Source organism: Bubalus kerabau, chromosome 3, assembly GCF_029407905.1.
Source record: "Bubalus kerabau isolate K-KA32 ecotype Philippines breed swamp buffalo chromosome 3, PCC_UOA_SB_1v2, whole genome shotgun sequence".
In the NCBI taxonomy this organism is placed as follows: Eukaryota; Metazoa; Chordata; class Mammalia; order Artiodactyla; family Bovidae; genus Bubalus; species Bubalus kerabau.
This window is the reverse complement of record NC_073626.1, coordinates 174290891-174304153: the sequence shown is the minus strand read 5'-3', so window position 1 is coordinate 174304153 and position 13263 is coordinate 174290891. Positions and strand designations below refer to the sequence as shown.

At 46.3% G+C, this 13263-nt stretch overlaps 1 protein-coding gene across 2 annotated transcripts in view; it reads right to left on the bottom strand.

The window, feature by feature from the left end:
• Positions 1-2818: 2818 nt before the first annotated feature.
• The window catches only part of EIF4E2 (eukaryotic translation initiation factor 4E family member 2), a 30980-nt gene continuing 20535 nt past the window's right edge, over positions 2819-13263 (bottom strand). Inside the window, exons 7-8 of one of the 2 annotated variants that reach the window (XM_055573755.1) lie at positions 10571-10649; positions 2819-5384 (exon numbers count right to left, since the gene is read on the bottom strand). In XM_055573755.1, coding sequence (XP_055429730.1) covers positions 10604-10649 — 46 coding nt within the window. In that variant the 3' untranslated portion in view covers positions 2819-5384; positions 10571-10603. The remainder of the gene's footprint in view (positions 5385-10570; positions 10650-13263) is intronic. The other variant, XM_055573756.1, reaches the window with a different exon arrangement.

The following is a 13263-nucleotide window of genomic DNA, read 5'->3' as shown; positions in this document are numbered from 1 at the left end:
GAGGCCTGGCGTGCTGCGATTCATGGGGTCGCAAAAAGTCGGATATGACTGAGTGACTGATCTGATCTGATCTTCTCCAGTTATCAGCACACTTCCTATCTCCTGCCTGGCTTAGTGCTGAGCATCCATATTTCTGGGCTCTTGTCTGCTCCCATGCTGCTGGGCCCACCCTTTCCATGCTGGGGAGACAGTTCAATTTTCCTCTGACAATATGATCTCGCACCAATTGGCCCTTACTCCTTTTATGCTCTGATCATCAATTAAATGATCCTTTCTGTTGCCTGTGATCATTTTGGTGGGCCTGTGCTCATTTGGGACTTACATCTTATCAATGGTTGTTCTAGAGGTCCAGTCTTGCTATGGTGCCCTTTTCCGGCCTTTCCCCCTGGCATGGTTTACCTGTGACCATCTTACCAAGCCTTAACTTAGGAGAAGACAGTCTTACCATTGGCCCATCAGCCTGTGGGGTGCCCCCTTCCTTTTGGCCTCCAGCCCCCTCCCTTGTATGACTCACCCAGATCCCATGCAGGGCTGGTGGGGGGAATCTGTGAGGCTCCTTGATGGGAAGGGCTCTGCCTCCCACTCCTGGGGCTCCCACCCTGTCCTTTCTGCTGGCCCTTTAAGAGTCACACCTGCTCTCTGGGGCCCCTTTCTTTACCCTCTGCTCCTTTGGGTCTTACTGTTCCTCCCCTCCCACTGTGCTTAGGGTGGGGGGTGGTCCTGTTCAGCTTTATAAGCATTTTTAAAAATCTGAGCTCATGGAACTATTTCCCTCGTGTCAGGTGGGGCTCATGTTGATTTACTGTCAGGCTGGAAACCTACAGGAATTGCGGGCTGGGTGCTGACTTAGGACAGGCATTGGGGAAGGTGGAGGCTGGTGGGTGGAAAACAGGAATTCCCCCTGGTGCTGGCACTGATGGAGCTGCTGGAACCTGCTCTGGGAAGCAGAAACCCAGGCGCCACCATAGAGTAAGATCTGGGCGTTCAAAGTGAGCATCGCCCCTTGAGAAACTTCTTGGGTTTCTTATATTGAAATAATTTTAGATTTACGCAAGAGTTGCAGAAATAGTACTGAAAGTTCCCATATACACTTCTCCTGGCTTCACCTAGTATTAGCATCTTATGTAACCATGGTACACTGTTCAGAACTAAGAAGTGAGCATTAGTACACTGCTTTTTGGGGGGGCGGGCATGCATGTGGCATGTGGTATTTTAATTCCCCTACCAGGGATCAAACCTGTGCCTCCTGCAGTGGAAGCACAGAGAGGTCTAACCACTGGATCCCCAGGGAATTCCCTGATACACTGTGAGTGTGGTAAGTCACTTCAGTCGTGTCTAATTCTTTGCAACCCTATGGACTGTAGCCTGCCAGGCTCCTGTCCATGGGATTCTCCAGGCAAGAATGCTGGAGTGTATTGCCATGCCCTCGTCCAGGGGATCTTCCCGACCCAGGGATCGAACATCTCCTGCATCTCTCTTACATCGCCTGCATTGGCAGGTGGGTTCTTCACCACTAATGCCACCTGGAAAGCCCTCCCTGATACATTACTCTTTACAAAACTTCAGGCTTTTTTCAGATTTCCCCATGTTTTCCATTGGTGTCCTCTTTTTTCTTGCCCAAGATTCCACATTCATCAGTCATGTCTCCTTCCCTTCTTTCAATCTGATAGTTTCTGGATCTTTCCTTTTCTTTCATGATGCTGACCCTTGGGAATAGCACTGGTCAAGTGTTTTGCTCTTTTGTAGACTGTCTCTCAGTGTGGATTTATCTGATGTTTTCTCATGAGTAGACAGGTTATGAATTTTGGGGGAAAGGCATCAGAGATGAAGTGTCCTCGACACTTATCAGCACACATGGCGTCAACATGACCCAGTGGTGCCATGAACCTGGATCACTTGGCAAAGAGGGTCTCTTGTCAGGTTTCTCCACTAACGGTTACTATTTTTTATTTTCCACACATTCCCTCATTAGAAGGGAGTCTTTTCTTCTCCTCCTTATTCTTTTGGCACCACCTTACAGCTTGTGGGATCTTAGTTCCCTGAGCAGAGACTTCTACTTTGGCAGCTGGTGGACCATTGGATTTCTCCAGCAGGGTGCACTTGAGCGCTGAAGAAGGGATGAGCTCCGGCCTCATCTCAGCGGTAGCAATGTGTTCCTGAAGCTGAACAAGCTCAGGCCCGTTTCGTTCCACCCTCAGACACCAGCACCAGGTGAGCGGCATCCACCCCGAGGTGCCTCCTTGGTTTTGTCTCCTTTAGGCCTTCTCAGTGGCTGAGTCAACAATTCGATCATACTGTTAAAATAACTTGCCTGGTATGTTTCCACTTGGACCATGACTAATAGACAGGAAATTTCTATTGAAATGCAGCCTCAAAACTACACTGTTTTAAATCTTTTGTAAGGCTCTGCATTAAGTTTCATTGTCCCTTGGTATTTCACATCAGCAATGGCCACTGGAATGCGCTACCTGCCCACCTTTGGGCTAAATAAAACATTCCAGGCTAAGACCCAGGGTGGTTTCTTACTTCCAAATCTAAATCTTTGAATTCCAACACTCCTCATTCCAAATTCGGAATTAAAATTAACAACTATATTTTGGTATTAAAAATGTAAATTAAGTTTTGGCAATTAATATCAATTAGAGAACAGCTTTCTGATATTACATTCATGTAAATGATATTGGCAGTGTCCGGACTCTTCCACGTATTTTGTTCTGGAATGTACTTAAAGACTCACGTGCTGAAGGGCAGAAGCAGGAAGCAAAACACTACTAGTATCCCCATTTTCCATTGTATTCAAGAGTCCACAACCAGGTCCTTGCTGATATTTTCCATTTATTACTGCAGTAGACAATTGCTCTGAAAGTGCAACACTAAATCACTCTTGTCACAGCCTCTGCTCCTCCACTGGCAAATACTTGGAAATTCATTCTTGGAGCATCGTGGACCACAAGCGTCTCTCTGGGTGGAAAATTGTCACTGCCAATGTCACAGGGCGCACACACACACACATGAACAGGAGGGTAAGAGGAAAAGAGCACTGGCGAGGCGTGGGGCCAGTTTCTGGGGGTCCTGTGAACAGCCCACCTGGGCACACTGGACGCCCCACCTCCAGCAGCCACCCAACACGTCTGCTAGGTTGGCAGATGCCTGGTGCACCTTTTCCCCTTTTTCTCTGGAAATGGTGATACCATAACTGCAACTGTGTCCTGTCTCAGCGTCACGGAGGTCCATGGAGTCATTAGGAATTGAAAAGACCTCGTAAGCTAGTGTGGAAAACAGGTGGTTTGGAGAACTGACTCTTCGATCTCTGATTTAAAGCTGTTAGGCAGAAGATCTGAAGAGTTTTAGGGAAAGACACTGCCTAGCAGAAATAACTCTTGTTCTAGCCAGCATATTTTTGATGGGGAAAAAATAACTTTCAAATACTGCAAAGACCAAGAGGAAGGTGGGGGGTGGGGAGTGACATCAGCAGCTCTAGAAAACACAAGAGACTAAGAAATTAAAACGAGACCCCCCCCAAAAAAACAAAAACACAAATATGGACAACGAAGCACTCGATCTGACAAAATTTCACTCGTGAACATGTAACAAACATATGCACCCATACACACATGCTAACAGTCAGTCAGGTAGATGCCCAGAGGGCAAATCCAAACGTCCGCTCTCTTTGGGATTTTCAGGGCAAATCTGAGTTTAGGCATAAGTGAAGACCTCCCTGGTGTCTAAACTCAGGAGGCAGCGTTTGTCCCCTGCTTGGGCCAACGTTGCTCCTGTATTTGTCTGAGCCCTTCACAACTGTCTGGGCACTAGAGTTTATTCTTCATACTCTTGGAGTTTAAATCGCTGCTAGACTTCTCTGATCTAATTTCACCTGCAATGGAAGCACCTCCCTTCTGGCCCCTATACGCCTCTGTTCTTTTAGGAATAAGCACCCCAAGACAGTGGTAATGAGAGTGTCCAGGAGCTGGAAAGTAGGAAGAGTTAATATAAATACCAGAAGGAAATGCCTGTTACTCTCCTATGACTTCTCTGAGACCAGGTGGCCAAGGACCCCGGCCTGCAAGGATAGGTTTTAGGGGAGGCCTTAATTTAAGGTACTGCAATCTGTGCTCACAAGAGCCAAGTAAGATGGCGCTCCTCGGAGGCTGCTGAGGACTGGTCCTCGGCACTTAGTCCAACCCTAGGTGTTCTCTGACCTCTCTGACTTCAGTCCTTCTGGAGTCAGATCACCCAGCTTCTCTGGCATGTGCCTAGTCATTTTTAGAGCCTGCCTGCAACACCCCACAAGGTTTGTGTTGGGCTTCCTGGATCAGCACACACCAGCTAACACATTTACCAGATGATGAGGACTGACAGCAGATTTCTCTACCACTGCAGACAGGCAGAGCCGTGCAAAGAAAGCCGTCCATCACGGTCACCTTTTCTCCAGATGTCCCAGTTTTGAGATCACAGAACTGACCATGTTAACACCTGGCAGCAGCCAACTTCTGCTTCCCTTCTTGCATGAGGGGAATGCAAGAACCCACAGCAACAGGCTGGACACAACAGGTCCTGCCCATCTGGGAACCTGGGTCAGAAACTGCCCTCAGCTCCAAATCCTGCCCTTGGAACCTCTAATACAACCTCGCTCCTCATCAAACTGCAGTTTGGTGCAGTTTAATTTACAATCATACCTTCTAAGCCGCCTCAGTGAGACCTGTGTGGTCCACTGGTTACAATTTTAAGTGCAGCAGTGCCTAAAAGGAAAGAGTCCCACAGGAGGGAAGACTGGAGGGCCTAAGGCAGGAGACTACAGAATCAGTAACACACATTCCAAAAGGGTGGCCTTGGGGGACAAAGGGTGTGAAATAAACAAAATGTCCCAATAATTTAGTGGCAGATCTAGAAGAGAGCATTTATAGCTATTCTGGGACTCTCCAACAAAACGCTTTTCCTGGATGCACAGACATTCATAATACTGCTCACTCTCAGTCGACAGCTCTGGCTTGTACACATGGTCACGACACCCTTCGTACAGCAGAGGCGAGCACGACAGAGTGCCCGGGAGGCACCTGGACAGCACACAGCAAGACAAAAGGCTGAACTCCCCCCCAACAGAACCCCGTTAAAAAAAAAAGTCTGTCTATTACAAAGTCACGTGTTCCGTTTTTTCCGCTTTATAAAGTCAGCGACGCTGGAGGGTGTCTAGCGGAATCCGTCCTCCAGGAATGAGTGCAAAAGGGGAGCACGCGGCTCGGGGACGTCCCTTCGGTGAGCAGATGGAGGGGCCAGCCGGAGACCTCCCATCCGCTTCGGACAAACACACACATACAGGAAAGGATTATTGCCAGCTTGTGTACTCTCACAAGGTGATTTTTGTATTTCGAAAGCTTGAATTGTCCCTGAAAGAAAAAATGGGAGAAAAGAGAGCATTCAATACATAGTGTCGTCTCTAGGCAACACACACACACAGGGGGAAACCTGAGCTCGGCAGCTCTGGGGCCCACCTGACACCCTGGGACCTTCCTTCCTTGCTCATCTAATGCCAGCATGGCCACCTGCCCCACAAGTCCCTTCAAATGCTTGGGCTCAACTGGCTGTAATAGCAAGAGGTCAGAAACAACCCAAATGCATGTGAACAGGGGACTAAATATTAATGGGATACTGTGCAGCTTTTAAAAAGGGAGAAAGAAGCTCTCTACTGAGACTTCTGAAAAGAAGTCTTTCTCCCAGAGAGACCAATAGGGTAAGGGGCAGAACAGCACGTGCACGTGACACGTGACTGTGTACGCAGAGGTGGAGGAAATAAGGTTTTTATTTGCCTCAAGTTAAGCCATACATACTAAAATGCTGTAAGGCTCCCTGGGAACCAGTAACAGTGGCTACCTGGGGTGTGTGCTGGCAGAGGAAGGAGACTCTGGAAACTGGGCCGATGGAGAAAGAGTGGAAGGGAAACCTCTTTTTTGGTTTTCTTACACACACATATGCACACAGAAAATGTTTTAAAACCTGAATCATCAATTTGTATTATATACTCAAAAAAAAACCAACCAACCAAAAATCCCTTGGTTCAAAACTGACAGCTGCTTACAAAAGGATATTCCAGGAGGTGAAATCTGGACACCCTTCACTTTAAAAACTTGGCATGTACATCCATGTGTGCGTGTGTGTGCATGTGTGTGTGTAACAGATCACAAGATGTCTTCTTAGTTGCCTTCTAGGGGATGCAGACAGGTTTGGCTGCCCACTAGTAACCTCTCCTGTTTCAGCCTAGAAATCCAACACCTTAGCCATTTTAATCCCAAAATCTCAGGGCTAGAAGGGGCTTTAAAAGTCATTGCACCTACTGCTCTGGCCCCAGGCTTCGGACTTAAGTTTGTGTGAACTTTTGAGACATAATTTCTCATTAATCTGATTTTGGAATCATTTCCTCCATTTAATTTAATTTTATTTATTTATTTTTTCCTCCATTTAATTTTAATGGCACATTCTAGAAGCTCTGGCTTTCACTGACCTGTCGGAGAATTGCTACAATTGTCTGGGTATCTGGCAACTGGGCTGGAGACAGTTAATACTGACAAAAACGTACGCTCAGCCCAGCCAAACAGCAGCGTCTTCCTGCCAATGGCTAACCAAGTCTCCCCCGTGATGGTGGCAGGCTGACAGTAACTTACAGCCCTCACTACACAGACAAGTAACTGCAGTAAGAATGCCGAGAGGGAAACCGGAGCTGGCACGGGTGAACTCTGGCTGGGAAGAAACTGATATTATCTCAAAAGCCCACTGGCAATTTTGTAACTGACACGCATGACCATGCAGCTCCATGATCAATGCTACTAGAATTTGAATGATTCCCATCTAAGGAGTTGACCGAACACAAAGAGAACTTAGAGGAGTGATCATCTTTTTGAAGGGACGTCTAACAGGACAGACTCCCCTGAGGTGCCACAAATAGCTAGCAAAGAAGGAGGCATCTGATAGTAAGACAGAAAAGCAGGAGTCACTGAGGTGTGCCAGTTGAGTGCCCCCAGGAACACTGTGCTGCAATACTGAGGGCTGTATGATGGAGAACACCTCTAAAAACAAAGACGTGGTTGGGAGGGAAGGATTTGTTTGGCTTCCTTCTTCCCCTTTGATGCCATCTCGATCCCCATGGGCCACCTGGTGGCTCAGATGGTAAAGAATCCTCCTGCAATGCAGAAGACCCAGGTTTGATCCCTGGGTGGGGAAGAGCCCCACAGATCAACTGGATCACAAGTCAATCAACAGGGAGATCAGAAAGGCAGAGCTTCAGGAAGGCAGAATCAGAGAATCTTCTGACTATGGGAGAAGGATCTGTCTTGAAGTGGGAAAGATGGCAGGCACATATCTGGACTCAGTCCTTTCACAGCTGTTTAGTGATGTAAAGAAGAGCCTTCTCAGGATTAATTGTTCCCATGAGCAGGGCATCTTATCTTCTGGGAGAACTCCTGTGCTGTGCTGGAGCTGGGCCAGAAACAAATTCTCTCGGGTGGCAGGTAAACTAAGAGCTCTACAACGCATTCCCATTCAGAAAGAGGTAATATTTAATTCTACTGTCATAGATCTCTTCACAGAAATCCTAAGAAGTCAGAAGCATTTTAAAGTTTATTTGCAAAACAGAAATGGGGAAGAACAGAGTAACGGAGCTAAGAGAATCCAGCTGTTTTTCCTCCAGAATCTGATATAAAAGAAAAACAGAGAGGAACGAGGGTGGGCAACAGGCTCCTGATGACAGGCTGAAGCAGGCCGGTGGCAGTGGGCCCCTCAGGTCCAGCCTTTGTTTTAAAAAAAAAAAAGTGGGCTGAGAACAGCCTGGTGCCAAATTTAGTCTGAGGAATGTGTTCACCTCAAAGCAGCTGGGAACTAACCCTCAGCTGTCCCTCACGCCAGACTGCAGTGCACAGACAGACGAGAAGACAGGAAGGGAGAAAGTAGACAGGAAGTGGCAGAGGCCACAAGCAACTTGATTCCCCCCCTTAAAGATGGGTTTCTGTTCTTTTAAAAGCAAATTAAAATTTAGACAATTAAGACTGAGCACTGGAAAGTTAGGCCCTACAGGCACCTTGTGATGGGCAGACTGGGAAGGTTTATTAGTTTTGTTTTTTCAGTGGTTTTCAATAATATAAAAGAGTGTTCAGAAGGAAATGATAACACTTTTTACATCATGGTCTTCAGAGGAACATTCTCTGGCTATTCAGCTGCCAGCCCAGGCCAGCTCTGGCTTCCTCCTCGCTCCCTCCCTGCATAGTAAATCAAACGGCAAACCACCTAGGTTCACTCGGGTAAACTTCAATCTCTCATCTCTGCCAAGTGACCACATCAACTTCATTCCCCATCAGTAGAGACCACTGCTCTGCGCATGCCAGTCTAGACATACAGGGCCCAGAATCTCCGCCCCTATCTCCCAGCAGCTAACTGGGACTTCTGCTGAAGCTATGGTTAACAGTGCCATGCTTATTTGTAACGCTAATAGAGGTCACATGACACAGTCCTAAAATATCAGCAGCTACATGGAATGGCACAAAAAAGCAGATAAATTGAGGAGAAGTATTTGTGGTTTAAGAATTATTTAACTAGCAGTTTACTCCTTTTACTTGGCTGGAGAAAAGGGAGGGAGGACGAGAAGGCTAAAGTCCTAGGGGGCCTCTGAAATGGCAGCTGGTATGTACTCCTTCTTGGAACACCCAGTTAAACACTTTCAAGGTAAAATCAAAAAACACAAAATAAAAAAATCTTTCTCAAGTCTGTTGTGACAGGGAAGTGAGATGGGTTTTTTGTTTAGACTTGAACACTCCTCTCATTCTCCCAAGTCTGTGCTTCAAGGAGAATACTTAACACATTGAAGGAATGCACCCTTCAAGCCTGCCCCATAAAAATGACATGGGGTGGGGTGGGACAACAAAAAGAACAAAGAGCCTACAAAATGGCAATTATGCAAATTTCAAAAAAATTCAAAGGTATTTTTCCTGGGGAATCTAGTGCCAGCTGAAGGGAGAAGGAATAATTTTAAGTTTTCTTCTATTCTGTCTCTTCCAACTTCATTTTAAAGCCCCCTCCCAGGCGCCCATGGAACCTAAGATGCTGTTGAATTTTAAAGGTACCATCATTCTATGTACTTTGAGAGGTAAACACTGCCATTAAACTATGACAAAAACCTTTCTTATCACATTCAGTGTAAGAATCCCAATTTTAGGGATCTTCAAAGCAGGAAAAAAAGGAATTTTATATATGGTAATGCTGTTAAAGGAAGTCCTGTATCGCACCAGGACTCTGGAAATTTAACTTACGGATGTATTTTGAATGTCTGCTATTTTCCAGCCTACAAATCAACGTGTCGGTATTAGAACTAATACATGTTTTCATCCCTCTTTGATATACTAGCCACCATCTTAGAATTCTATATTGAGTATACTTTACGGAGAATTCCTTTGAATTTCAATTCTGAAAACCTAGCATTATCATCTAAAAACTGAATTTGTGATGAAGGAATTAAACTATTTGAAAAAAAGATATGAGTGGCGTGAGTGTACAGGAATTCCGGGACTGTTTGTTACTCAGACCCCAGCCACTCGCTCTGTCCCTCACAGGGTCATACTCTCTTCGGCTCATCTAGGGAAGAAGGCAGGTCTCCTTTCCCTGAAAAAGTCTCCCTTGCTTCCTGTTCTGAAGCGGAGTTCTGAAACAACTACTACAGCTGGCATGTTCTTTTCCAATTTGAGGAATTCTCCATTTCTTAGCGATGGGGTCGGGGGTTGGGGGCGGGGATAGTTAACGTCCAGGGATGTGCTTTTGGGCCAGGCACATGCAGACCCTGTCCCTGTAGCTATTCCTCTCATCCAGAATAAATTCATCCAATCCCTTCTGCTAAAGAGACAGACATGGACTGGGAACTCCCTTAACTGAAATATAAATATTCTTAAAAGGAATGCTTCGCTGACCCAGCCTTTGCTATCCCAGGGCCCCTCTCTGCCAGCAAACACGTGTTGGTCTCACCATAATACCACCTGGAACCATGCTTCCTACACAGCCCTGAAATCTCCCCCATCCCCCACCATTCACTTTAGCCTTTGAAACTTGGAGGTTCCATCACTGTTTCCTCACAATTGATAAATACCACCAAACGAGACACACCTCTCGCCTAAGTCATACAGGGGCCAGAGGAACTGCCCTATTAGTCACAGGACACTGCCAGATAGCTTAAACATGGCCATGTCTGGGAATTGAAAAAAAAAAAAAAAAAAGACCTCTGGCCCATTTATAGTCATGAAATGTCAGGATCCAGAGACCAGAGATATTAGTCTGTGGAACCTCACTTTCCAGATCAGAGGTGCAGTGAGGCTCATCGACCTGCCCAGGGGTTAACTGGGAGACACATGACCCAGGGAGGATGGTAAGTCAGCAGCTCTGGACTCAGTGTTTCCCTCCAAGACGGTGGGTGCCTGGCACAGGCTCAGTGTTGGCAGAGATAAGCCTGGGGGCAGATGGGGAGGGGCAAGACCTTGGGAGGAGGGTCCTATGGTTGGGAGGGACATCACAGGGTTACAGAGTAAGATAGACGAGGCCCTACCCTGAGTGTGAGAGACAGAGGGGGAGCGTCCGATCAGCGGCCGCTGCTGTTCACCAGGCCATGAAACTCCTCCCAGGCCCTGGCAAACCAGAGACAAAAAACACAACAGCACATTCAGATCAGAGGCTTTTTAACAGAGAGCAGACAAGATAACCCCACACCCCAATTCAGATACCCTCAAGGTCAGGTGGGGCCCACCGATACCTGGAAGCACAGCAGCGAGGGTCCCCGCCTAGACTTTCTGGTTAAGCAGGGTGGCTGACACCTTTCAGGGGCACCTGGCACTTCTGGCTCGTGCTACTGCCCATCTGGCCCTCACTGTCCCCAAGAGGACTTCCACGGCCTTCCAGCCACTCCTTCCACAAGTCTACTGGGGAGGCCACGGAGGTCAGATTAAGTTCACCCACCATGGGAGACACTTCCCATTCACCAAGGTGAGGGGCAGCAGCGCATTCTGTCTTGGGGATGTGAGGAGAGGAGGCAGAAATGATTTTTCTCCATCAGGCCTCACCCTGAGGGTAAAGGCAAGTACCCAACAGCATTAAGATGCTGATGCAAAGACGTGGTGAGGAAATAAGACTGTTTCATCTGCTTGCATACTTCAAACCTTCTAACCCTTTTCAGCTCAGACCCCAAATTCATATCAGGTTCCATGCGTTTCTGATAATACACAAGTAACAATTATCTTCAAAAGTTGTATGTGCCACAGCATTTCCAAGGACCAAACTGCTTTGAAATTCCCCAGGACCAATGCTCAACGCAACTTTAATGCTTATTACCTAAATTTAGAAACTGGAGCTAGGAAGGGATAAGGAATGTGACTGAGAGGCAGAGTCTCTTGGATGACGTTCCACAGAGAATGAGCCTTGGTGGCTGCAGGCCAGACACCAGGAGAAATAGGCTCCCTCGTGCCTCCGAAGCCCTGACCCACCTCAAGTTCTCTGAGAGGAGCTGACGTCCTTCCTTTTTGCCTGAGCCATTTTTCAGCCACTTAGGGACAAACTGTCAGGTAACTTCCCTGGGAATTATACATAAAATGGGTAACTTGGTGCCTTCGAAACTAAAATCCCTTACCGTCAATTATTCCATTTGTGGCTTAAAGGGGTGAAATACTCATGGAACAACATAAAGGGTTTAATATGTTAAATTATTTGCTCACTACAGGTTTAATATTATGGTCACTAAACTACACTTCATCACTAGGTCTCCTACAGATAGCTTTTCTTCTTTTTTCAAATAGGAAGGGATGAAACAAAGACCTGGCCCAATAAATTCATTCTTCCACGCAATCATCACATCAGTTTCATTAGTTATTTCCCTTTTGAAGAGCAACACTTATAAATTAATGATGTAGCTCTCAGAACAAGAGACTGATCCACAGTTAATGGTTTCTTCAGAGTATCGCCAAAATCCAGATACATGTATGTTCACTGAATGGAAGGAAAATGTTAAGAGCACTCAGTAAGCATGCTTCTTGTCAGTTCACAAACTCAGTTTCCACGGAAAGACATGTTTCACAGCTCTTTCTGGAGAGATGGTAACACGATGAACTTTCAGAGTCCATCAGTGATGGCAGGAGGTCATTTCACTCTTCAACTCCAAATGAAGATAGAGAGAAAGCAAAATCTGACACCCAGGCAATGACCCAGGAAACCCCCCTTCTCATTCTAAGAGTGAGGTTTAAGTTATATTTAAGCAAGTTAGGTGTCAACAAGAAACTGCATGGCTGTGTTGAAGGTTCACCTCATTTATCCTTTAGTTTCCAGAGGCCTACACTAGTCCAAACGGAAGTTCTTTATGTCAAGAACTTACAGAAATAGCGATTTCAGAGTTCCCCTCTAATCCAGTTTAGCATTAAACTGCCCTCCTATTTTCTTCAGCAGTATATTCTTTACATGGAAAACTTCAACATGAAGAATCTGGGCAAAGAAATTTCCTCAGGTGGGTTCAGTGGAGATAAAATCACTGCTCACAGTCATTAGTACGATCACTGGTTCTCAATGCTTGACTAAGTAAACCAACCGCCTGAAACTAGGTGCGAATGTTCTGGCTATTTTCCACCTGGAATCCCAGGCATATATGTAATTTTAAAACTTGTTTCTTTGAAAGGTAAACAAAGAACAAGTTAAATGTTGTATCTGTCATGTAAACTGAGTTTCCTAAAAACACTTTTCCCCCCTATTATCCTAATACAACCTACAGGGAATTCTAAACAGATTCAAATGACAGGGTAACAGTAAGTCCTTTCAAGACCACTTTTTACCAGCTGGCTTACCAGAGAGCAAATTCTAAGGGCAGAAATCTCATCCCTTAACTCTGAATTTGCCCCCACTCTGGCCCAGCCCCACTTCACAGCATTGCCCTTGGCTGGCCCTCACGCTCACAGATGATCTGGGCCTCCTGCTGATCTGGGCTTTACCTTGCACATCAGCGTAAAGGGACATTTCCCAAAAGCAAAGCCTGGCCAGCAATGATGCTGGGTGATGCAGCGCCCCCAGCTACAATTCAGCTGTGGCAAGAGAAGGGACGGTTGGTCCCTGCCTACCAAGTTCAATATTTAAATACAATGAAATCTAGATGTGGTGGAGTCCCCACGATTTGACCCATTTCTCCTCTAAAACAAATGAATAAAGACAAGTCACCTACCCTCAGCTCTCTGTGCAGAGGGGCCTGGTCAGTCTTCCCAACACTGT